The 24,548-nt window shown below is 50.2% G+C and overlaps 10 protein-coding genes across 10 annotated transcripts; 4 read left to right on the forward strand and 6 right to left on the reverse strand.

Annotated features, from left to right (window-relative positions):
- Positions 1–228: 228 nt before the first annotated feature.
- Positions 229–2,171, reverse strand: NCS57_01466400 (uncharacterized protein; the record flags this gene model as incomplete). Its single annotated transcript, XM_053064260.1, has 6 exons — positions 229–606; positions 659–778; positions 920–1,204; positions 1,267–1,498; positions 1,587–1,899; positions 1,952–2,171. 6 exons carry the CDS (start codon positions 2,169–2,171, stop codon positions 229–231), a joined length of 1,548 nt encoding a protein of 515 aa, XP_052906144.1.
- Positions 2,172–3,209: 1,038 nt separating this feature from the next.
- NCS57_01466500 (NmrA domain-containing protein) lies at positions 3,210–4,340 on the reverse strand (the record flags this gene model as incomplete). Its single annotated transcript, XM_053064261.1, has 4 exons — positions 3,210–3,460; positions 3,532–3,872; positions 3,941–4,170; positions 4,236–4,340. The coding sequence occupies 4 exons, from the start codon at positions 4,338–4,340 to the stop codon at positions 3,210–3,212; spliced, it is 927 nt and encodes a 308-aa protein (XP_052906145.1).
- Positions 4,341–4,980: 640 nt separating this feature from the next.
- Positions 4,981–5,925, reverse strand: NCS57_01466600 (COesterase domain-containing protein; the record flags this gene model as incomplete). The annotated part of the gene is made up of 1 exon (XM_053064262.1): positions 4,981–5,925. One exon carries the CDS (start codon positions 5,923–5,925, stop codon positions 4,981–4,983), a length of 945 nt encoding a protein of 314 aa, XP_052906146.1.
- A 563-nt stretch (positions 5,926–6,488) lies between these two features.
- NCS57_01466700 (Lignostilbene-alpha,beta-dioxygenase isozyme III) lies at positions 6,489–8,386 on the forward strand (the record flags this gene model as incomplete). The annotated part of the gene is made up of 6 exons (XM_053064263.1): positions 6,489–6,728; positions 6,784–6,907; positions 7,025–7,401; positions 7,458–7,595; positions 7,647–8,001; positions 8,061–8,386. 6 exons carry the CDS (start codon positions 6,489–6,491, stop codon positions 8,384–8,386), a joined length of 1,560 nt encoding a protein of 519 aa, XP_052906147.1.
- Positions 8,387–8,936: 550 nt separating this feature from the next.
- NCS57_01466800 (TPR domain-containing protein) lies at positions 8,937–9,803 on the forward strand (the record flags this gene model as incomplete). The annotated part of the gene is made up of 2 exons (XM_053064264.1): positions 8,937–9,670; positions 9,731–9,803. The coding sequence occupies 2 exons, from the start codon at positions 8,937–8,939 to the stop codon at positions 9,801–9,803; spliced, it is 807 nt and encodes a 268-aa protein (XP_052906148.1).
- Positions 9,804–11,889: 2,086 nt separating this feature from the next.
- NCS57_01466900 (Fungal-trans domain-containing protein) lies at positions 11,890–14,076 on the reverse strand (the record flags this gene model as incomplete). Its single annotated transcript, XM_053064265.1, has 1 exon — positions 11,890–14,076. One exon carries the CDS (start codon positions 14,074–14,076, stop codon positions 11,890–11,892), a length of 2,187 nt encoding a protein of 728 aa, XP_052906149.1.
- Positions 14,077–15,381: 1,305 nt separating this feature from the next.
- On the forward strand, positions 15,382–18,595 carry NCS57_01467000 (Aldehyde dehydrogenase; the record flags this gene model as incomplete). Its single annotated transcript, XM_053064266.1, has 8 exons — positions 15,382–15,427; positions 15,491–15,941; positions 16,007–16,706; positions 16,799–16,924; positions 17,322–17,649; positions 17,763–17,899; positions 17,967–18,336; positions 18,489–18,595. The coding sequence occupies 8 exons, from the start codon at positions 15,382–15,384 to the stop codon at positions 18,593–18,595; spliced, it is 2,265 nt and encodes a 754-aa protein (XP_052906150.1).
- Positions 18,596–19,834: 1,239 nt separating this feature from the next.
- NCS57_01467100 (uncharacterized protein) lies at positions 19,835–21,373 on the reverse strand (the record flags this gene model as incomplete). Its single annotated transcript, XM_053064267.1, has 3 exons — positions 19,835–20,005; positions 20,058–21,173; positions 21,221–21,373. The coding sequence occupies 3 exons, from the start codon at positions 21,371–21,373 to the stop codon at positions 19,835–19,837; spliced, it is 1,440 nt and encodes a 479-aa protein (XP_052906151.1).
- Positions 21,374–21,944: 571 nt separating this feature from the next.
- Positions 21,945–22,894, forward strand: NCS57_01467200 (uncharacterized protein; the record flags this gene model as incomplete). Its single annotated transcript, XM_053064268.1, has 4 exons — positions 21,945–22,027; positions 22,104–22,116; positions 22,196–22,544; positions 22,602–22,894. 4 exons carry the CDS (start codon positions 21,945–21,947, stop codon positions 22,892–22,894), a joined length of 738 nt encoding a protein of 245 aa, XP_052906152.1.
- Positions 22,895–23,054: 160 nt separating this feature from the next.
- On the reverse strand, positions 23,055–24,427 carry NCS57_01467300 (VOC domain-containing protein; the record flags this gene model as incomplete). Its single annotated transcript, XM_053064269.1, has 6 exons — positions 23,055–23,168; positions 23,229–23,334; positions 23,403–23,668; positions 23,716–23,953; positions 24,014–24,164; positions 24,238–24,427. The coding sequence occupies 6 exons, from the start codon at positions 24,425–24,427 to the stop codon at positions 23,055–23,057; spliced, it is 1,065 nt and encodes a 354-aa protein (XP_052906153.1).
- Between the last annotated feature and the right edge of the window lie 121 nt (positions 24,428–24,548).

Genomic DNA, 24,548 nt, shown 5'->3' on the forward strand with positions numbered 1-24,548 from the left:
GTCTCCCTAGGTGAATGCTTGATTCGTGGTGGTGTGTGATGCTTGAACACGCCCTCCCTGATGAGAGAAGAGACATTGACGCCACTAAATGTAGCATCATTGGCTCCTGCGTGGAATGACGAACAAAGTGGGCTATAGTACTGAATTCGACTGCTCCTCCTCCATCCTAGCCAAGTTGTTGAGGAAGGATACCCGCCTCGCAGCCTCTCGTATTTGCGATGAACAACACTAAACCCGTGGGACCATGTTGACCTTGACGCCGGGTGCAAGGTAGGTATTCGTGAATCTATCCACCTTCGCAGGGACCTCAAAGTCTTCTGACAAAAACAAGCGGTAGCGGCGGAAAATCCAAGCAAACGCAACTGTGAGCTCTACCATCGCAATACTACACCACAATAAGCCGATGGCCTGACAACCACGATATGGAGATCTGAATACTAACTTTTGACCAAGACACATGCGCGTGCCTTTAGAGAAGGAGCAAAGGTACTGATCCAATCCTTTCGCATCCGGTATGAGCCATCGGTCTGGGTTGAATTCACGAGCGTCAGGGCCCCAAATGTCGGTATTCGTGTGCATTGTATAGGCAGAAATCGAGACGATTGTCTGTTATGCCCAGCTTAGTAAGACGAAACATGGGCTATTTGATGAGACGTACGCCCGGCGGGATCACTTTTCCATCAACAATCAGCGGCTGGCGGCGGCCGTCTGGGACCACCCTCGGGAGTCTGCCAGGGACAGCCGATGCAATACGAAGAGATTCCTTTACAATCGCGTTCTGTAAGATGAAATTAGCGATTGGCGTGTTTCAGCACTGAGAACTGGTTTAGCTGTCTGGATAGGGTTTTATGTTGTTAGAGTTCGTCAATAAGGGAGACACCAGAACGACACCAGGGTTCCGTAAAACAGGTCTGCCTACCAAATAGTCGACCTTCTCGAGCGATAAAAGAGGGGGGAAGATTTCACCCCTCGGGATTGCTTGGTCAAGTGCTTCAACAAGCTTTTCATGGATTTTAGGGTTACCTAGGATGTGTATGGTTCCGGTAGTCAGGGTGAAAGCCGTCGTGTCTGCACCGGCAACCATGATATCCTGGGCCTCGTCGATACTACGGACATCCGGAAGGGAGCGGAGGTTGTCAAAAACAACGGGATGGTCGGGTAGTTGGGGTCTTTGCTGAAAGTATCGCAGCGAGCTTTCTGCATACTAGTTGGAACGTGAGTGGAATGATTCGGGGCCGGAAACGGGAAACAGTCTTGGTGACGCACCTCTCTCATGTCTAGAAGCGTTCCAATCTCTTTACTAAGAAGCCGCACAACTGGTCGTGGCATTACATTGCCGGCAAACTGCAGCCATGGGCTGTGCTGCATGTCGAAGATGCTCTGGGAGGCCAAGTCGAAACCATCCAAGAACCAAGAGCGGAAGCCATTGGCATCTTCTCCAATAAGGTCGGCGGATCTCGCAAAGGCAAATTGCATAACCACCTCGGTTGTCAGAAGACTAATTTATGTTGCAATTAGAGACCTGGCTTAACATGTCCGGCACGTATGTATCATGGTGTTTTGATCACTTGTGCTTTGTAACTTACCGAAAAGCATCATAAACATTTACAGGCCCTTTTTTATAAAGCCGATCAATCTTATCTCCAAGTAGGCGTAGCTTGTCGTGAATTATAGGCTGGAGTTTTAGGACTCCGGCTCGAGAAAACAAACTGTTGAGCATCCGTCGGCGTTCTTTGTGAGCGATGGCATCCGTCTCGGTCAACAGCGTGTGAGGAATGTTGAAAGCGGAGTAGAAGTCGGCGGACTTGAGGAATGGTGACGACTGGCTGTAAATAACCTTGTATAATGAAGTATCTGTGATGTGTAATTCGTTTGGGGCGATGCGGAGAGCATTGCAGTCTATGAGAAGGTTAGAATATATCTCGTAAAAAGCCAATATGAAAGGGCTAACTCAGGTTTCGATGCAGGTTCTCGAGTACCTCATTTGGAGACCCTTCCTTGGTTACGCGGTACAGCCAGTTATCAGACGTTCTTGCTTCGCGTGGTCCGGGAAAGTTCTTGAGGGGATGGAAATAGATGCGATAGATTGACCGGGCCAGTCGAAAAAGCACATAACCAAGCAGCAGAAGTGCTCCCACCAACGCGGTAATGTGTTCGGTGCTTGCGGACATTATACTGGAGAAGTTGAACAAGGTCGAGTGTTGAAAGATGGCCATGAGAATCAAGGATCGTTGAGAGAGGCTTGTGACTCAATTTAATCCAGGCTTCTGGACCATGGCACTCGACGGCTATGATTGTAAGACTTGATGACTTGAGAGAACTCACCAATCTTCGGGAGACTGACGTGCCTAGGCCAGCCGGAGCCTGCTGGGGGTGGGGTTCCCCGACCATTTACGGATACCCCTCACATGCATTCCGCTGCTGGAGGAGGCGAGGCGCGGGCGGTGATGCGTATCAGACCGATGGAAACCCAGAACGACTCCATTGAGGAGTGTTCAGGTTGCGTCCAAGATGCCTCGGCATATCGGACGGCACATTGAAGAGAGTCAGGGGGATGTATATTGTGGTGTATTGGTTACGGTTTTTGGGTGTTGTTTGGCAGATTGGGGAATAAGTGAAACCCTTACATCACAGCAAGTGCCAAGCTTTAATATGTAAGCCCTCTTATGATTTACCTTAAACTATCGCTGATCTTGAGGAGAAACAAGATCTGACAAAGTATCTTAGATTAGTATAGTTACAAACAAACTGGCAGGGGGTTTTAATACGGCGCAGTTCCGATTGGTCAATGAAAGAGAGAGCTAAAACGAGAAAAAGAAAATCAAACGGAATAACCTCCCACGAACATTTTGCAAACCCTGAACTCTGGGGTAAAGCTCATACGCAGCGGTAGATCTAAGAGACCTTTGTAGCAAAGCTACTGAGGTATATTGGCTATGGATAGATATGATAAGTAGCTGTTATCGCGGGCGTGTCACAAGATCGCAAGAGCGGCTATGTCAATCTTCACACTTTTAATCATCTCACAGCATTTATTGCAACAAATGTTTCTAGAGTCGTGTAACCAGACGTTCAATATCTTGGCCAGGCCTGTGGCAGGGCTGATATGCAAAGCCTGGTTAAATCGAAGGACTTCGGCACTTCGACTGGGCCTGTTCTTCTCGCGCACCAACCCTCTCGCGAGTAAAGGCCATGAGAGCAGCCAAGGTTCAGGCTTTAGACCAAACACTCAACATCTCTCTGACGGTAATGGGCTTAACATTGGGACATTTGTGGTTGAGAAGCTTGCCATCCGGAAAATTAAAGCAGCCGTCAACGACATGTAATCCGAAGGAGGCAAACATTGCCTGAAATAATGGCTTCGGGATATACTCATACTCGTGTAGATGCCCGGGAAGTTCGGTAATCTCCCCCCTCTGTAGCATAGAGATATCATCATGTGTAGTGGTGAACTTGGAACCTAAATGTTCATGCCATAGTTAGCGAGGGACTTGCAGTCTAATGATCAAGGATTGCACTTCATCCACATACCAACCGCCTCTTCTGCCAATTGCACAAACTCATTCCATGTCATCTTGTCTCCATAGCAGTAGGTTTCTTCCTCCCAATCTGGGATGTCAAGGGCGGCAACGACAAAACTGGCCACATCGTGAGTGTAAGTCCATGTCATCGGATCATTTCCCGACCCAGGTATGGCAGCGACTTTGTTGGCAACATCGACAACGAAAGTTGTGGGGTCCATGTGACTCTCTACGTGCGGGAGACCATAGTAGTCAAGGAAGAAACCGTTGAAGAAGCGCGTCCATTCGAGGCCAGACTCGCGAAGGAGATGACAGACGGAGTTTCGAATGGCCTTTTGCGGGAGGACAGCACTAATATTTTGAGCAACCGTTAGAACTGTGACAAAAACACACTTCTATGTGATTAGGAAGCCACTCACTCCTCGGGGACGGGATACCCCCAGTCGCTGGTGACAAAGCGTTTTGTGGACGCCGACCTGGACGCCGCTCGGACGAGATTGGATTCGGCCTTCCCGGCATTATCGTTCAGGATTTTGATTGCCGAGATGACGGTGTGGATTTGCTCGGATTCGAGAATGGCTGTAAGGCCATCGACATCATCATAGTGCACCACTAGCCTTCGTGCGTCAGGCCCCTGGTTTGCGTGACCCTAGATGTTCAGACAGCGGTCAGTTGGTGCATATGTTCAAGGCTGAATATGAAAAACACGGTTACCTCTCTAGCAAGCATGATGATACTATGTTTGGGTGATTTCTGCAGGGCCTCAACAATGGTTCGGCCAAGGTGGCCAAATCCACCAGCAACTGCAACGTTGACCATGGTTAACAGCTACTGCAGGAAGAGTGTGTGAGGAGATGATGTGATGAAAGGAGACAAATGAAGCAAAGGCAAGGGTGAAAATATGGTAACAGACAAGAAAATTGATGTTATAGGTGGTGTGTATTCCTTGTCATGGAATGTGATGAGGATGCAAAAAGTTGCTCAGCCGGGAGGTTTGAGGCGCAAGAGATTGTGTGGGGTACGCCGAATGCTGCCTTGTAAACGTGGGGGGCCCGAGAGAGGGGAGCTCCTTGCTGGAGCGGAACTGTAGCTCGGCAGATACCGTCTCGATCGCATCTCCCAATGACACCAACCGCGGAATAAAAGTAACTAATCATGATGCTGGGTAATGTCAGCAGAAACCTCTGGCTGCTGCTAAATAAAGTGCTAGGGGGTTAAGTCCCGCGTCATCGAACGGCAGTTGTAGTTGACTGGGCCAGTCCTGTTGGACCAGGCTGGAGTTGACTTGGCTAGCACCAGCACCCCATATCCTGGCTCTGCAACATTGGGCATCATCAATTGACAGCGCATTCAGGTTTGGCATTATCCTACAGTCACCAGCTTTGTGTCGGGCTGAGATGATACTGGTTGTCATATATTTCTCTCTGACATGCACATTTGTGCCCCCCTTCCCGTTGGACTATACACAGCTGGATTGGCAGAATCGACCAACCTCAACTCCCCACTCCTCCTCTTGCGCTATGCCAGTGCCCAAGCTAAGTTGCGGGCTCATGTGGTTATGCCCATTCAACACGAAAGATTGCAAACGGGGTCCCTCCCATTCCCTTTGGAAATCCGCCGTGGGCACTAGAATCTCGTCGATGGGATCTAGGCTCCCCGTCCAGACAGAGAACTTGACGCCAGACTCGACGACTGCATCGTCCAGCTTGTTCGATCTGAGAAACCCGAGAGGAGATGGCGTCTTGAGGTCTTTGCCGCCAAAGTAACCCTCCAACGCTTCGGCTCTACTTTTGGCCGCCTGCTCGAAGTGGAAAGGGACTGAGAGGAAGATGATTGCCCGAAGCTTGACCCCATGCTGAGTGCACTTAGTGATTGACTCACGCGAGGAACTGAATTGCCTGTGAAATAGGTACGTCGCTAAGTGTACCCCTCCGGCAGAGTTCCCCATGAGAAAGAGATTGATAGACTCATAACCGTCTTGCTTGGTCAAGCGATCCCGCACCCAGGCGATGGCGAGTGCGAGGTCTTCACCGCCTGAGGGAAATCGTCCTCCGTCAGACACAAGCCGATAGTTTGGAACCACGACGACGAAACCAAAAGTCGTTGCAAAGAAATGGCCCACGTTGCCATAGACGGTTCCATTCGCATAACCCGGAAGGACCTTGTCACCCTGCGTGAAGCCGCCACCGTATATCCACATGAGGACAGGTTTGGGCCCCGTGGATGAGTTCGACTCTGGATAGTAGACATCCAAGACTTGCCGAGGATCGTCCCCGTACTGAAGCGTCTCGCGATGGGTTGAGTGGATAGCTGCCTCACGTGCTGCGAGTAGGGGCGCGTAGGTTGCGAAGGTTGGACCAACGCTGTGGTCAATCTCGCGTCCAAGTTTAGGCAGATTGTTCATTGTGATAGAACGTGTGAGGTATGGACTATAGATTTAGTTGCCAAAGCGGTATGATGGTAGAGATGAGCGAGAATGGGGGGTGGACGAAATGTAGAGAACATTGACTGTCCTCGTAGCAAGCCTCCAGGCATGAGGGTTGTTTCATTTAACCCGAACCCGACAGCTGCTATTACTAATTCCCCCACAACATCCCGTTTCGTCTGTCTCCGCAAGTAACTGCCGAAACATGCTCCACAATGACAAGAAGGCCACGACCACTAGCGGAAACCCCACAAGACCCCTACTGCGTATGTCCGGGATCTAGGAGATGAACAGGCCGATGGTCAGAACCTCAGCTCCATGAGCAGCCCGGGGAGCGGTATCAAACTTCCGTAAGGGCCGCTGAGTAAAGGCATTGGAACTTGCTCACGACGAAGGAACATCGAACACGGCAAATATGTATATAAACACATGCCCTCACTGCCTTGACCCCGAGCAATCAACCGAATCAGCATTGTTATCTACAAGAAACAATCACGACTTACGAAGCTACATTCATTGTTACTCATTACATCTTTGGTACAATGGAAGGTCTCTCAATCCTGCGTGGCAACCAGGCCGGAATTTCAGGATGGCCCGAAGCTCCTACTTCATTTAAGCCTCAGGACGTGGGTGCGACTCTCACGGGGTTCCAGAGGCCTATCCGCGTCGAGGGAGAGATTTACAACCTCGAGATTGAGGGTGAAATTCCAAAGAGCATCGCAGGAACCTTCTACCGCATCATGCCTGACCCAGCCTTTCCGCCCTTCATCAAGGACGACATTGTACGCTGGCCCGGCTCCCATCTGGAAGAAGCGCCTCTACTGACTGGAGTTCCAGTGGATGAATGGAGATGGCGTTGTCTCATCATTTCGCATCAAGGATGGCCATGTCGATTTCAAGCAGCGTTACGTTGAAACGGAGAAGCTGAAGGCCGAAAAAGAGGCAAGGAGAGCACTTCTCGGTGTGTCAGGAATTTTCTAGAACAATTACTGCGCTTTTCTATTCCTTCTTCTCTCTGTCTCCCTCACACTTACACACCACATTATGCCACATTTTCGGCCGCTAATACACCGTCCAGGGAGATACCGTAACAAGTTCACTGATGCCATCGACTTCCGTGTCCGCACAGTTGCAAACACCACAGTCTTCCCGTTTCGGGACAAGATCTTCGCGCTCAAGGAGGACGGACCCCCTCACGCCATGGATCCCATTACCCTCCAAACCTACGGTGTGTGGGACTTTGATGGGCAATGGGATAGTGAAACCTTTACTGCTCATCCCAAGTACGACACCACTACTCGCGAGATGACGGCATTTGGATATGAAGCCAAGGGCGTCGCGACCAAAGACATTCTTTATGGGTCTTTTGATAAGCACGGAAAGATGACTGAGAAGGTTTGGTTCACGGCGCCCGTGTGTGGCTTTCAGCATGAAATGGCAATGACGGAGAATTTTGTGAGACCGCAATTGAATCATCCCGTTGCTAATTGGTTACCCTGACACTTCTACAGGTCCTATTCCCGATCATCCCGTCCCATTGCGACTTGGAGCGTCTCAAGTCCGGCGGCTCCCACTGGCAGTGGGAACCCGAGCAGCCGTACTATATTGGAGTCCTTCCTAGGCGCGGAGCCAAGACGACCGATATCAAGGTGAGTGATCCTGCATGGCCTCAGCCCGTCTCTAGCTGATCAAGGCAAAAGTGGTTCTACGGCGATAACGCATACATTGGTCACGTCGCCAACGCTTGGGAAGAGGACGGCAAGATTCACCTTTACATGGCTTACGCGGAGGGGAACATCTTTGGTTTCTTCCCTGACAAGGACGGAAAGGCACCGCCACCTGGGACCTACCCGAACAAGCTCGCGCGCTGGATCATTGACCCCGAGTCAGACGAACTTCATCTTTCGAAACCTGAGACCGTCATTGGCCAAGACAACGAATTCTTCCGTGTGGATGATCGTTTCGTCGGCTACAAGACTAGATACATTTTCGGTGCTATTAATGATGACTCGAATGGAGGTACCGACTGGGGTTTTGTCGCTCAACGCATCGGAGGTACTTTCGACACGCTCGTGGCCCCTTATCCGCAGGATCAAAGCTGACTTGTGTTACAGGAGGGTTCCCACCCTTTAACTCCATATACAAGAAGGATTTGAAGACAAACAAGATCGACGTGTACTCTAACGGACCCTACAGACTGTATCAGGAGCCTGTTTTCATCCCTCGCAATCTGGACGCCGAGGAGGCTGATGGATACCTGATCGGTCTGACAATGAACTATGAGGAAATGATCAGTGAACTGGTCATCTTGGATACACGGGACTTGAGCAAGCACGTAGCTCTGTGCCGCCTTCCATTGAAATTGCGTATGGGCATACACGGAAGCTGGGTTGATGACACCGACGTTGACGGCCACGCTGAGATGCCTACCAAGCCTTGAGTTGGCTCGTCCGGAAATTTTCGGTGTAGGGATTTTTCATCTAGTTTACTGAAATGGCTCATACTATTTTCACACTTGTGCTTCCTCCTAACGCGATATCAGTCCCTGTTGTTCTTGTGTTATGGTGCTCCCATGCGCCATAACTATCCCGGGCTGCTTCTGTACTACGAAACCTGTTTAGAGCCCTTTTGCATCATGTTGTCTATGCGGTCAATGTGTATTGTCTATGAGGGTGTCTTTACTATGGCTTGAAGCAATCCTAGATCTTTCTGATTCTTAGGCTCTTTGGCCTTCGTTCGATACCGCTGGAAGGCTCATAACACACCTGTTCTCGAGGCCAAGGAGATTCTAAAGCATGGCGCCAAGCTTCCTGGTGCTGACAGCCATCCCGGAATACTGCAAATGTTCATCCACTTGATGGAGATGTCGACCTCAGTCGAGACCCGCCATCAAAGCAAGCAATAGGCTCCGGCATCTTGTCCCCAATGCGGGATAACTGCAGCACAGGCCTAGCCATATCGATATGCTTGTCGGGGATTATCAGAAAGCCATGGAGGATAATATGAGAGCCACGATTGCAAACGACAAGTACCTTTCCAAGCAGCAGCCTGGACACCGTGTCTTCTACAACATCTATCGTCTTCACGACTATCACTCACTGATATACGCCGCAATGATGTGCGGACAGGCTGCTGAGGCCTTGGCGGCTGTGAGCCGTATGGAAGCGACTGTCACTGAAGAGCTCTTGAACACTAAGTCGCCGCCTATGGCCAACTGGACTGAGTCATTTCTATCCGTCCTCATTCATGTCTTGATCCATTTCGGCATGTGGGAGCAGCTCAAGAAGCTCCCTCTTCCAACTGATACAGTTCTCTACTCTGTTCTTACTGCAAACACGCATTACGGTAAAGCCATTGCATGGGCTGCTACTGGTAATATTGAAGAGGCGGAGAAAAAAAGGGCCCTAATCCAGCAAGCAGCTGCGTGTCTTCCCGAGTCACGTCTTGACTTCCCTAATAAGGTTGTCGACATTCTTAAGGTTGCGGCGGCGGTGCTTGACGGAGAGCTACAATACTGGCGTGGGAACTACGAGGATGCATTCAAGAGTCTAAGAGTAGTTATTGAACTTGATGATGGCCTCGTTTACTCTGAGCCTTGGGGCTGGATGCTATCGACAAGGCACCCTTATGGGGCTATTGAAAGCTACGTACGAAGTACAAGGATTATCGGCATTCCCGGCCAATCGGAAGTGCCTTATCTGTCCATTGCCACCGGATTTGACAGGTTAACTAACTCCAGAGTGGAAGTCATCTGGAGACACTCATAACATCCGCAAATGCTCAGACGTCCTTCGAACGACATCTTGTCAATATTTTTTGGCCCTTTTGATGACATCTTCGCATTCTCTACGCAGTAGCTCTTCAAGCTGAAGCCTGATTCCCCCCACTTGACCGCCCTCTCGCGTACATTCATCATGTACGCCTTTCTGGATCGTCTGCAGTTACAACCGTGCGTGCACGGATGTGTTCTTGAGAGTTCTCTCCATACTCCGTAGCGCTTTGCAGATCATTCCCTTTAGCGAGGGCGCCATTACCGACTGTCCGGTCTGGTGCCACTGCACACTGGAAGTTACTTACAAAATGCATCAACCGCTGGCGGTTTTTTATGGACTTTGACGAACAAACCATCGTCACCTTTTTACCAAACCATCCTCCAACTACACACGAGTTTCTCAACTTCACATATACATTATCATGGCTCTCTAAATTCGCCAGCTGGATCTCAACGACTTCGAGACCGGTTTAGCTGTGGAGACAGCCGCGTTCCCGCCGGTCGAGGCTGCGACTCGTGAAAAGGTATCAAGACAGTTTTGTCTCCATATAACCATCGTTGCGTGAAGTCGAGGTCTGATTGAATATTGATAGATTGAGTGCCGTTTGACGGTTTGCCCAGAGCTATGTTTCTACGAGCTGGACAAGCACTGCCTCCTCGCGCACCACAAGATATCCCCCTCATCACCAAGCTGTATTCTTCTTCAGACGATATCCTGATTGGGCATGTCATTCCATCAAGTCAGAAAACACATCGGTCAGAGATGAGGATATGGATTGCCCCCCGATTGGAAGGTCAATCCCCAGGCCGATTATGACGTCGGCCATAAGAAGAATGGCAGGACCATTCATTGCCTTACATGCCCTTGCTATCTCTCCCGAGTACCAGAGATCAGGTTTCGGGAAAGCTCTTATAGGAGCTTACATTAATCTGATGAAGCAGAGCGGTACTGCTTACCGAATCTCTATCTTGACGTATGACTGCCCTGTTCCGTACTACACGAAGCTTGTGTTCGAACAGTATGGAAAGAGCGAATCGGAATATGCTGATATTTCTTGGCATGATCTGGCAAGCCCCTTGTTTGTGCGACGATTTCCTTTTTTGCTGAAATATCATAGTCCTACATCTTCTACAACGCGGGTATCACTGCTCTCTTTATGCTTCCCTTTCCCCTTTATTTCTTCTCTCAGCAGACGATACAAGAGCAACTTCGAGCACTTGACAAGAACAGCACGGCCATTGTCGACGGACTTCTTCCTCTCCTCAACGTGACCTCCAAGATGAGGGAGCGTCTTTGCCTGCGTCGGTTCAAATCGCTTACAGGAACTTGTTAGTCTGTGAAGCATAGCTTTTCTTGGCATACCTGCTCGGGATTTTTCCTCGTATGTGAGCTTTCCTCCGAAGACTTGTAAGTTCCGGCCGGCACAATGCGAGAGCAAGGGCGCATCTGGCGCTTTCGGTGAACACAGAAGCACGAAAAGAAATACGGGACGATTGTCATCATGGCCAAGGAGATATGGTCACCGCGTTGGTGAGGTCTTATGATTATGAATCGTCTTTTGTGGTTGAAGGAGAGAGGGTAGTTCTCAGGATCATAGGCATAGATAAAAGCAACAATAGAATGAGTTTAATCGTGGTTCAAATCATCTATCTCAATTAAGTTCTCGTAGCTCCGCGCGTTTCCAATATCGTCCGCTTCCTTTCCTAGCACTGCCATGGTAATTCGGTGAAGCAGTCGCATCGACGGTATTAGTAACTAGTCGCAATTTAGACTTTGCTCGCTTGAATGATGGCTCCTTGATCATCTAGCAGTTCATTCACTGACAGAGAAATCTACCCATGACACATATAAGGCCAGACCTGGAAGCTGCACACAACATCATAAAAACGAATTCCCCAGGAGATATGGCCGGTTGGGCAGTTTGTATCCCACCCTGCGCGGTAGAGAGACCAGTACACCGGGCGTCGGCCTATAGACGTCCGCTGATACAAGAGGCTGGACCTTATAGCCCATGGTCTCCCATGGCGTCACCCACGATCATGACTCCAGGACTAAGCACAGAATAAAATCGATCTAGAACTTCAGCTAAATAGAACGCCAGCTCCTACCGTTCGAAATTACACCCATACCTGACCCCAGGGCTAGGTCTATTGATTACATCACTTCTAAGTTAAGCCTCCGACGCGCAGGTAATAGACCCAGACCTAACATCTTCTTCAAACCTAGGGCGCTTCTCTTGGAGCAGATGCATTACCGCTTTGGCAATCACCTGGCATACCCTCGACCACTCTGTGCGTGACAGCAATATCCTGCGCAGCTCGTGCAGCAGACGCGACCGGCCACCTCTTCCGCCGAAGATTCCCACGCCTGGGATATGGATACGGGCGACTCCTCCGTTGTTGACCCATCGTTCCAAAGCCGGGCGATCAGACACACGGTCTGATCGGATGATTAACCTGGAGGAAGTATGTTGACTCTCAAAATCTTCTTCCTCTATCAACTGATCATACATCCAAATGTACAAAGTTGCTGTCAACAGAGACAGGGCGTCATAAGCGGCAAAGGTGCTTTTGGTGCGCAAGATGTTGAAAACAGTGATGGCATGAAGGAGGCACTGGCGGGCCACTCGTTCATGTTGGAAAGCCCACCCAGTCAACTCCAGCTTGGCGGCCTCAACTTGTCCATCATCCACTTGCCATCCCGCAAAGGCCAGAATACTTCTCATAGGGACATCCCTCAGCAGATGAATCAAGATGTGCAAGACATCCTGGTCTCCAGATACCGGCTTAGAAGGTAGGCCTGATTCTTGTACAGGTTGGAGAAGGTCTAATTCGCTGGCAACAGAGCTTCTCATGATTTTCAAGAGCCCTCTAGGATCTACACGGCCAAGCCCTGTCCATTGTTGCTGGAATAGGGCCGTAGAAATGGACGGGAAGAGCACTTGCCGGAAGGGTGAGTTTCGAAGCCGTTCCATGGTCAATCTCTCCTCTGTGTAGATATAGACGAACAAGAGTTTCTGCACATAGCCATCGGCTTTGGGTGCATTTTTCCAATCAAGCAAGCTATCGTTGCCCGGCGACGATGGTTGATGCCGGCACTCTACCAAAGCCTGCCGCCATTCTTCCTCGCTGTGACATTTCCAGACGGACTCCTCACAAGGTAGGGTGTTCGTCAAGTCCGTCAGCTCAACTGATGGCCGAATGTCATGGAATACGAATTGCAGACATTCCAGAAAGTACACGCTGTGTAATACACGAATGCGAGATTCTGCGGCGATCCATCTTTTCCAATCTTGTTCAGCAAGGCGCTGTTCAAGGGTTTGCTCAGTCGAGAGGGACAGCTGTGGATTGTCGGTTTTTAACACACGAGAAAGTGTGATGAGCTTATTCTTCTCATACTGTCGCGCCACTTGATGCTTCTTGCCACCGTTGAATAGCATGCAGATATCCCGAAGCAGTATGATTTGTGCCCACGTCAAGTCTGTGGACGACGGGATCTCGGGGCAATGCATCTTAACCGCCTTGTCTAACAGATCCTGGAGAATGTTGGCAAACAGCGGTGCGTTCTTGAGAGCTGAAAACTGAGCACCCACGACAGCCACTGCTAAGAGAAGAACCCATGATATGTCGTCATCCTCCAGCAGTGTTGGGTGAAGGAAGGGAAAGTGGTCCGCGAAATGCTCAAAGTATAGCTCAAGAAATGTCTGAAAAGTGACCTTGTCCATAAAGGGACCTAGGTACTGGTTCTGTTCTGTATAAAAATCGGCAACCTTCTGGAAGGCGTTCTGGGCCGTCTGCCGGAGATAGCCAAAGAGTTGCGCATGAATGACATTTTGATCCTCCGAAGTCAAGACGGGGAGTTGAGCGCTGGAATCCTGACCAGGCCACTGGTTGCGCTGCGAGGACTGCACACGAATGGAATCTCCGGTTCCCTCCGTTCTGCTGGCGTGCAGATCTTGCAGCGACACATCAGGGTATGCGAATGAGGTTGACTCTTGCGCCAGAAAGGGGCCACGACTAGGTTCGAGATCCGTGGAAGGAAGGTAGCCCAAGTCCGGGTAAAGAGGGTCGGGATAGTCTGTTACCCAGAAGAGGCTGTTGTGAGAGGGAAGGTCGTTTATCAACCACGGGAGGCTATTGAAGAGATCGTTGTTGTGCTCGAAAGCTGTCATTGCGCTCTCATGATCGTTACCGGTGAGAGCAGATGTTTCGTCGGCTCCAAGGTCACCGGAGCTGGCCGGATCATTTGTGTTTAGGCCGGAGCGAGGTAATCTTTCCGTGGAGGAGGGGTCATCATTGTCTGCCGGAGAAGCATCGTCATGCAGCGAGACCGTTGGAGCGGGCGTCTGAACGGCCATCAGGGGTTCGTCCGTGTCGGCCACATCCCGACGTCGAGGGGATTCAGGAGAGACGGGGTTAGGTCGATACTGGCACGGCACCTTCTTCGAAGCACACCGCGCGCAGGGATCCCCGCCAGTGCATCGTTGTTTAGCGAGAGCACAGTTCGAACAAGCTCGATTTCGACGTCCCGAGGATGCCGAGTGTAGAATCTCGACTGCGTCGGCAGGGTCAATTCGATGGCTGCTCACATGCCTTTGCAAAGCGTCTCTGTGATGTAGCAGATCAATGAGGTTGGCGTCTCAAAAAAAGCTGACGCAAGAGTGTGACGAGTACCTTCGTGAGAAATGTTTTGAGCAGAGCCTGCATGTGAAAGGACGGGCGCCCGAGTGACGGAGAACGTGCCGCTCCAGATGCTCTTTTCGCTTGAAGCTTGCATTGCAATGCGTGCATTGTAACAGCGGCATCTGATCCGTGGTTGTGAAGTCTGCGGTCGCGTTCGCCGGGCTTCAGAAGGGAAGGGGGAGGGGTTCTACGTTAAATGAAAGAGTCGTCGGTCCGCTGCGCAGCCCATCGCAAGCCCTTATGCTGGCCAGAACAATGTTGTACGTTCTCAGGTCTCCTTGATGGGTGAATGGTCGTTGCCAGACAACGGAAAAGGTAACTAGGAGGACGAAGAGGTGGTTGAATGATCGAGCTTTGTCATCATGAAATGGACAGATTCCACTGGTCTGGGTTAAGCTCGGACGAAGTCACGGGATGACGATCCGCGGCACCACTTCCAGGTTTGATCCTCGCTGGCCATCAATTACCCCAAGAAGAAGGAAGCTGTTTTACTCCATTGAGCAATAACCCCAAGGTTGTAGCATTTCTTACAAAACGGAATAACTCTGTAGGCTGAGTGGCTGATGCTATCAGTCATTAGAGCCGCGAAATGAACACAGTTTGACATTATTATTCTTCCAAAGGCATATGACCTATGGGGCAGCCAAGTTGAACTGCTACGTCAACGGTCAGGGGTTTGTGTCGCTTTCGTGTCAGTGGGTCAATAGAAGGGCACCATCTTCCCCAGATTCCCCAGATGCCCCGGATGCCCCGGATGGCGTATTGACTATTTGCCGTGTTGTCGGCACGGAGATTGGAAAATTGAAGCGTCTCTGAATTGCTTCAGAGACCGGGACCCCACCCCCACCCCCACCCCGGAAATCCGCAGGAGAGAGCCAAGGCTTGAACAACCGTTTATAGATACAGGGTTTAAGGAACATTAAACAATGCTTTAGCGGACACAATCGTTTTATCATATCAAGAAAACCGCACCCTTTGACATGGAGTTGACAAATATTCAGGTTCCCAACGGCAGGGTTGTTAGAGGTGAGCCACCAGCCAGGATCGCAATCCCATCCCATCTATACACCAACACTGACCTTGTCACAGTTCCTACGGGACTGTTCATCAATGGTGCATTCGTTCCTGGCCAGACCGGTTCCACCGTCGACGTGCGAAACCCGCTGAACGAGGAACTATTGGCCAAATTGGCATCTGCGCAAAAGGCAGACGTTGACATTGCAGTCGATGCAGCAGCAGCAGCCTTGAAAGAGTGGAGGACGGTTTCGGCTATCCGGAGAGGTTATCTCCTGAGTCGATTAGCAGATCTCATCGAGCAACACGCCGAGGATTTCGCAACGATCGAGGCTATAGATGCTGGGATACTATACAACGACTCCTTACGTGGCCACGTCAAACATGCAGTGAACACACTTCAATACTACGCAGGACTGGCTGGTCAGATTGAGGGCGATGCACTTGAAATCCCCAATGGCTTCGCGTACACTCGCCGCCAGCCTTTTGGGATATGCGCTGCGATTATCCCGTGGAATGCACCGTTGTGAGTTTTCAACCGCAGCGGTATAGGGTTGACGGAACCTTCAGTACTTACTCACAATGCTATAGGATGATTACCTGTTGGAAGCTAGGGCCTGCTATTGCAAGCGGGAACGTCTTGATTATCAAGACGCCAGAATTGGCGCCCTTTTATGGGCAGAAGCTTGCTCAGCTGGCAGTTGAGGCCGGTTTTCCGCCTGGCGTGGTCAACATCCTCTGCGGGTTGGGGCCGGAAGCAGGCCAAGCAATTGCTGATCATATGATGATCAGGAAGGTTGCCTTCACAGGCAGCGGCAGCACCGGGCGCAGCATTCTCCGTGCTGCTGCAAACACGAATCTCAAGAAGGTCACCCTTGAATTGGGCGGCAAAGGCCCCGGCCTCATTTTCCCCGATGCAGATCTCAAAAATGCCGCTTTCTGGGCAAGTCTCGGCTCCAGTGCCAACAACGGGCAGATCTGTGCTCTCATGTCTCGGCTCTACGTGCATGAGAGCGTTTACGACGAGTTTCTTGGCCTTTTCAAAAAGCATTCCCAAGAACAAGTGAGGCAAGGCGACCCAACAAACCTGGAGGTTGGCAAAGGACCTGTTGTCAGCCGTGGCCAATATGAAAGAATCATGTCATACATCGAGAAGGGTCGGGAGGAGGGGGCCACGGTTCTTTTCGGTGGCCACTCTATTTGGAGCGGGAACTTTGTGCCACACACTGCCTTCGTTGATGTCACGGAGGGGATGAGCATCGTGAAGGAAGAAATCTTTGGACCTGTCGTGGTAAGAAGAGCCAAGGGAGTTGTGGATTGCAGCCCATGGTCTTATCAATTGTCTTTCTCAGATGAATAAGTGCACTAACAAAGGTTTCGCAGACAATTTCCAAGTTCTCGAGCGAAGAAGACGCTATCAAAAAGGCGAACGATTCGGAGTATGGACTTGCGGCTTATGTCTTCACTTCAGATATGGCTTGCGCTAAGAGGGTATCAGACTCGCTCGAGGTGGGCCAGGTATCAGTAAACTGTTGGAGCCTGATTAATGTCAATGTGCCATTTGGGGGTGTGAAACAAAGTGGGTTCGGAAGGGATATGGGCAGAGAAGCTTTGGATGAGTGGACAACAGTTAAAAGTGTCCAGTATTGGATGCCTAGTATTGGAGCTTAGCAAGGTTAATAGATGTTATCTCTACCTCTGGCATGACTGGATATTATGAGGCTTTTAGCGCCTGAGTGTTGCCTCCGGAGCCCCGCCATGTCCGGCTTTACTCTTTCCCACCCTTGCCCAGCGATATTCACCCACCGGACTCCGGTGGCCCCTCAATAGCGCTTAACATCTCGGTGCATCAATGCACTTCTAAGAGTACTACGTCCTCTGTTGATAAGCCTCGACTGATATCCAGCTCAGCATCGAAGCTAATGATAACATTGATAGTATTAGTAACTATCGCAATATGAAGCTGCCCTGGACTCGAATCATCCGCTTCATGGCCTCGGATGGCCGAGTATTGCGAGGAGAACCCATTCTGCCATTTCCGGATTTAGATTTGGGCAACATCACCGAGTCGGATCAGTTGAGGGCCAAGGTCATTGTTGGTGACGACCCCTTCGACACCACAGGTAAGACCAAAGTCAGTGACGAGGTCGTCACGGTCAAGAAACTGCTTGGTCCGTTGGCCAGGGAGGATGTCCCGGTGCTTCGTTGTGTTGGGTTGAATTACGCGAAGCATAGTAAGTAAATTGTTGCCCTCTCCATCCTCTACATCGAGCGGATCTTTGTTCTTCGGGGATCAGAGAACAAGCGGGCAGTAAAACCAGCAATATTGACCTCGGCACTGGTATAGTCAAGGAGACGGGCCGAACACCGCCTCCCTTCCCCTTTATCTTTTTCAAGCCCAACACCACCGTCATGGACCACAATGCGCCTGTAGTGATCCCCAAAATCGCTCAAGATGATCAAGCGGACTACGAAGGCGAACTGGTTAGCTTATCGCACTCTTTGTTGCTTCGCATTCGGCTGTATCCGACTGACATTCAAACACCACCAGTGCATGGTCATCGGCCGCGATGCAAAGGACGTGCCTGTCGAATCCGCCCTCGACTACGTAGCCGCGTATACAGCTGGCAATGACGTCTCCTCGCGCAAACTTCAGCGCGATCCTACTCTCGCCGGTCATGTCCCACAATGGGGATTCTCCAAGGGTTTCGACACCTTTGCGCCAATGGGACCCTGTCTCGTGGCAGCCGAGCTCATCGGTGATCCGGCCACATTGCACCTCAAGACCATCATCAACGGCGAAACGAGGCAGGATGAGAGTGTGTCCGATTTGCTCTTCAACTCGGCCTACTTGGTCTCGTATCTGAGCCAGGGTACTACGCTGCAGAAAGGGAGTGTCATTATGACAGGCACTCCGGGAGGTAAGAATCACAATGCAGAGAAGCTGACAGCCAATCTTTTCTCCTGCTTTGTTTCAGAATGTTTTGTCGTCACTGCATATGCCTTTGCCCCTTTCCCTGCTCTCTTTCAACCATTCATCCACCGCAACCTGCTGACTTGGACCTGGCAAAAGGCATTGGCGCCGGAATGGACCCTCCTCAATATCTCAGCCCTGGCACGAAAATGGAGGTCTGGATCTCCAAGATCGGGACACTTCGCAACTCGGTCGAATTCGCATAACGGTATAGATAAACAAGATGCCCGAGAATGGTCGATGGTTGATCGGCATCTAAAACAAGTTTGCCTAGACAGTGACGATACACTTTTGAGATAGATCAGATCAAAACAATGGAGTCGTAAATATTGCCGTCGTCGACTTGTGCTTTCCTGATTAAAGCAGACATGAGCTGCCAGCAGGATTAATTGGGATATCGGAGCAGTCGTCATCGGATAGCTTTTTGCACCTAGTGGAATAGCATACCAATCACCTTGCGCTGGGAGTTCAAGGGAAGAAGTATTAGCAGACGCGTAAATTGGGCCAATACCCGTGACTCTTGCTCATGGTTACCATCCCACCAATCACCAACCTCTTGTGATGTGAGCAGATACTGTATCGGAAGCTGCGGAAAGTTCGTATCGTGCATCAGTATCATATAGTTGCCATATCGCCAGAACTACGATCTATATAGGAAGATAGCACTCGTCATTGCCTCTTACTCTAAAACTAAACTCGGGGGCCTAAAGCCTAGCCGATGCCTTTCACAGTGGTGGCTTTTCGAAGCACAATAACAAGAGAAACGTCGTGAACATAGCAATGGTAACAAGCGAGCTGGTGAATGCCCTCGACACCATGGGTGATGCCTCGATTGTGGGTGAAGATGCCGGAGAGTAAGAAGTGGATGAGCGGCAACTACTCGTACAAATTGTACCCGAAAGCCGTTGTAGAGAGCGTGAGTGGTCCCCACTGGGTGTTTGATGACATTCAAGACGGCATTGCTGGACTGGGCTTTTCTTGACATTCGTCAAGATGGACAAGAAGACGGTGCAGGACACACGGGATGACGACGGAACAGACATCTGTAAAGCATCATAACCATATCCTGCTCGCAGTGGAGATATATGTCATAGCCCATCATATACTACAGTGACCCTTCACTATCAATGAAAGGCTCACAACTGTGGCCTGGCCCCAATGCCCCTGTAAAGCGTCATTGGAATCACAAATCTAGCGCAAGGCTATTCTCCTCGCTCTGCAAGATCTGCACGTAATCTAAGGTGGACCATCAATGGAGGTTTGTTCCAAACCACAAACACCTTCTGTGCAGGCCATTTCTTGCTTTCATCGCACAGCTCCATATCAAAATTCCACAGCACGCGTCCCAGAATGGATCGCATCTCGTGAAACGCCAGGCTGTTGAGAAGTTAGCGCAGCCGTCCATGTCCATGAGCAACAAAAAAGGTGAAGAGAGAGGAGACATCTTACTTCTTTCCTAGACAGTTCCTGGGTCCGAATGAGAATGGTTGAACGCATTCTCTATTGTCTGATACGTAGCGCTCTTCGCCCATCCAGCGTTCGGGCACGAAGCTATCGGGATCTTTGAAACGGCGGGGCGAACGATAGGCCGCGAACGAACTGAAATAGCACGTTGTCTAAGGAATTGTCAGTGATGCAAGGGTCCAGCAAAAGGATGCCGATACGTACACCAGCAGGGAGCTGCTCTCCGCATACAAGTCCACCAGAAGGAGGAGCCACGCGAGGAGGGCCGCCAGGCACAGGGGGATACATTCGCAGAGCCTCATTGAAGCATGCCTGTAGGTACGGTAACCGAGCCAGGGCGAGGATGGACATCTCTTCTTCCGAGGCGAATGTAGTGCGAATCTCGGTGTTGAGCTTCTTCAGCTTTTCGGGGTTGGTGAGAAGATAGTAAGTTAGACCACTCAGCGCGGTCGCGGTAGTTTCCGTCCCAGCAGTCATGAAGGAAACACCCGTCGCTTGCATTTCGCCGAGAGACAGGGCCTTGTCTTTATTTTGGCGAATGACGAGTGACCAGATATCTCCTCTGTCGCTCTGTCGCTCCAGTCTGCGGTTCACTTTGGAGACAGATTCCTTGAAATGTTTCTTCTGGTTGGCCTTGGTAATCCGTGGGATGAAGAGGTGGTCCAAAATTGGCGCGATCATGGGGTAATATCTGCCTAGCTGCGTGGCACTCTGAACTTTGAGAAAATCCATAACATTGTGCACAAAGTAGGACTTGTTTGGATTGTCCAGCAACTGTAAGGGCTCACCAAAAGTGAGATCGGCCATGACGTCGAACGTGGTAAAGTTGTACCACATTTCGATATCGATCCTCAGTCCCGGTTTGTCCTTGGCGAATGTCTTGAGTCGTGTGATCAGCTTGTCCACATAGGACTTCAAAATAGGCTCTTGTTGATTCAGCGCCCTATCTGAGAACGCGTGGGAAAAGATTCGCCGTTGACGTGCATGGACCTCGTCATTGGCTCTGAAGATGCCACCTCCCCTTCCGGCGGCATCGGGACCGTAGAAGGTATAGTCCTTAGGGAAGTTCTCCCTGCTGCCAGCGTGGAAGCCGTAAATGTCTTTCCATGCTTGAGGATCGATGAAGCTGACTTCGTCTGGTGCCAGTCGGACAACGTCGCCATACTTCTCATGCAACTTGGAATGCCACGTTGCGGTGCCACGGAACTTATTGATCACCATTGGCAGACGCGTAGCCCTGGCTAGAAGTGGCCCCGGCAAATGCCGCAGTGGGTGGAAGTACAGATTGTATATCACGTAAAATGTGAGATAAAGGATCACCTGTTTACGTTAGCATCTGCCGAGGTTCGGAAGAAAATAAGACTGACTGGAAGTGAAAGTGCTGCGCCATATGACACAGAGACTGGAAGAGCCTGAAGCTCTTCATAATCGATAGGGAACCCTTTCGGAATGGCAGGGAGGTCATTGAAAGGGGTAAACAATGACTTGAAAGTAACAGAGAGCTCTTTCAGAAAACCCATGGCGGGCGATTGAAGCAGCGAGGCTCTCGATAGATGAAACCAACAACAACAAGTTTATACGGTACGTAACGGAAAGATCTCATGAGAAGTAACTGACAATTTTATGATCTATCGATACGTGTGTGTTGAAGGCTTGTCTCCTCCAGAGCCCAACTTACACGCGATGCCGAGCCCCGTCGGAGTCCGGAGGCACAACAGCTTGCCTCCTCCAACGCTGCCCGGAAGTAAACGACATTCAGTCGGGGCGGGAGCAGACTGCTGAGCTGGAAATTCTGCTAAAAGACCTGTCCTCAGTAAGCGGAGGTCCGGCACCCCTTGTTCGCCGGCTGTCTGGCAGAAGGTTCAAATTCCGGACTCCGAGGGGGCTCAGCCTAAGGCATCCCGCAATCGGGTTCCCCACGATCTTACAAAAGTGTCCTATTCCGAGGCCGGCAAAGATTTGAGCACAACTTGTCAAAGCCAAAGAGAAGGTTGACTTCAAGTGGTCCTTCACGACTACTTTACCCGTCTTGCACCTCATCATATCCGACTCATTCTGATAGGCTCACAACCTGCGTACAGATATCCTACCATGGCTGACTGGGACAAGAATGAGCAAATGGCAGCATGGGACAAAAAATATGTCTCGACGAATGTCAAACCCAATGCGAGAAAGTACGACAAAGATTTCTTCCTTACCCTTGAATGAAGAGAAGCTCGGAGGGGTCGGGCCTGGTATGCGGACTTGCAGCGCAGCTATCATTGTGAGTCGGATTGATTTGCCCGCTGATTTCAGCTAGATGTCCTTGTCTTCTAAATGACACACTACTAACATGATTGAAGGCGTCGGCCTGTTGTGCTGTCGGTCGCGCTGATGTGGTCGGTCGCATCTTTGATGACCTGACGACCGATGCCTCACCTGAGGACTCGCAAAAGCTCTTCATGCAAATGCGCGAGGCCATTACCATCGTGTTTCCATACCTTGGGATGCCTACGCTGGTGCCGGCCTGCTATGGTATGATTGGAGTAGTTAACAGGAAGGGGCTCTCCTATGCTCACGAGGAGAGACTCCGCCAACCCATCATCGATGCAGTTACCGTCGACACTGGATTTCAACTTCGGTCACAGATATACCGCGGAGTCGGGAACGAGGAGATTTTCTCGCAGATGGAGAAGCTCTTTACTGATCTGCGTGTGTTTAACTGCCATCTTCCGGCGCCGATGCTGAGAGGCTAACTTTGATGTATAGATTTCTGTTCAACCGTCGTAGGTTGGGGATTTTTAATCTCAAAAGCCAGTGAGGAGGTTTTTGGCTTGGAGCATTCCCATCTCATCGTGGCTGCTACCATCATGGCCCTGGGGGCTACGAGACAAACCAGGAGCCATATTAAGGCAACTCTAGGCCTGGGAAACTCGATTGATGTCGTGAAAGCAGTCGCTGAGACTGTAATGGATATCTGCGACTGGGCTGAGAGGAATATTGAGAGTTTCGACTTTGATGCGCTTTCGGTCGAGATTCAAGCAGGGTTATTAAAAAAGTAGGCCATTGTTGACATCAGTGACGCTTCTAAGAGGAGTTGTCGGGCACAATATCAAAGAAGACATTAACGTACACCCATAGTATTTGCTATTACTTAAGTTCATATAAAAGATATTTGAAACATTCATCATTCTATATTCAAGCCTCATTTCTTGAATGCTATTATTTAATCCAATCAATAGGTCTGTTAGGACCCCAGACAGACAGAGCTTTATCGTTAGCAGCAGCTAACCCGACATTGGTTGTACAATTGACGACATCACCATCGGCATAGTGCTGGAGAAAATGTAATGTTAGTCATGGAATACGGATACACGGGAGGATCATGGTACCTACCTCTATCATGAAACCCGTAGTGTCCCACCAATAGTCAAAAATCTGTGAGCCCAGATAGTGGCGTCCAACTCCCCATACGGACTTGTAGCCTTTTCGCTCCAACCACCTGAGGTACACTCATTTTAGCATCCTCAACTACAACAACATATGACTGCAGAGTGCAATATTACTCACTGGTGACCGAGGAGCTGGGTATCAAAGTCATGGACTTCAAAAGAGCAGTGATGAACTCGTTGTCTCGGCGAGGCGCCCAAGAAAAAGGTATGGTGATCCGTGTACTCCTCGCCGAGATCGATATGGAGAAATGCAGCGACGTTGGTCTTCTCATCTCCCGGCGCCGATGGGGCGTAGACCACATCCGAAGGCACCAAGTTGAATGTACGTATCCAGAAGTCATAAGCCTGGTCGAAGTCTGTGTAACAAATCCCGTAATGACCAAGCTGCAAGAGTCAGTGTTAAGGAACCGATCAGACTGAGGACAACGTACCTTGTGCACTGCTGCTGGACCCTGAGTACAGCGTTGAAATGCATTCAGACGCTCCTTGCGGTCTTCGTAGTTCATGACAATAGGACGGGGAATAGCACCTTTTTTCACCGGAACCATACTCTGGCCGTACATCAGATTTATCGGATAACCCACAGGATCGTAAACGGTGACCATGTGCCCACCCCAAGGTTCATCATCAAGGGCAGTGATTGCACTGGCGCCGGGTAACTTGCTTGCCCTGTGTCTCGCGTATCAGTTTTGTCCCTCTAGCGATTACACCTATGGAGAGTGCAAATACTTTTCCAGTGTCGCGTAACTCTCGACTCGAAATGTGCCTCCCAAGAACCTGGGTTCATCGCCCTTTTCTACGACATACACGTATGGATAGGGCCCATATCCCTTCCAATACGTTCTCTTGTCGTTTTCGTGAGCTATCTTCATTCCAAAGTCTTCCGCGGCAGTCAGCTCAATGTAGGAGAGTTGCAGTCATTTCCCCCACCCTGTTGAACTGGGAGGCCTTACCAAGAAGAAACTGCGTGATGGCTGAGATATCAGTATGCACATATCGCATGTGCGCCAATTCAAGGAGACGGATCTGCTTCGAAACATCGATTTTCAGACGTTGCCTCCAGGCATCTTGGTCTTCGAACTCCAGAGGCCCGGCATGCCATTGGTCCAATGTTTCGGCTTTATTGGTTGAGGGTATATCCATGGTAACGGTGGCAAGTTCTGTTGTGCACTACTTCTGCTTAGATTGTTATTGCGCCAAGAAGGAATTACGAGCATCAAAAGGACGTCTACTTGGTGACTATAAAACCTTACTGTTCTGGACA

This window comes from Fusarium keratoplasticum, chromosome 14 (genome assembly GCF_025433545.1).
Source record: "Fusarium keratoplasticum isolate Fu6.1 chromosome 14, whole genome shotgun sequence".
Taxonomy (NCBI): domain Eukaryota; kingdom Fungi; phylum Ascomycota; class Sordariomycetes; order Hypocreales; family Nectriaceae; genus Fusarium; species Fusarium keratoplasticum.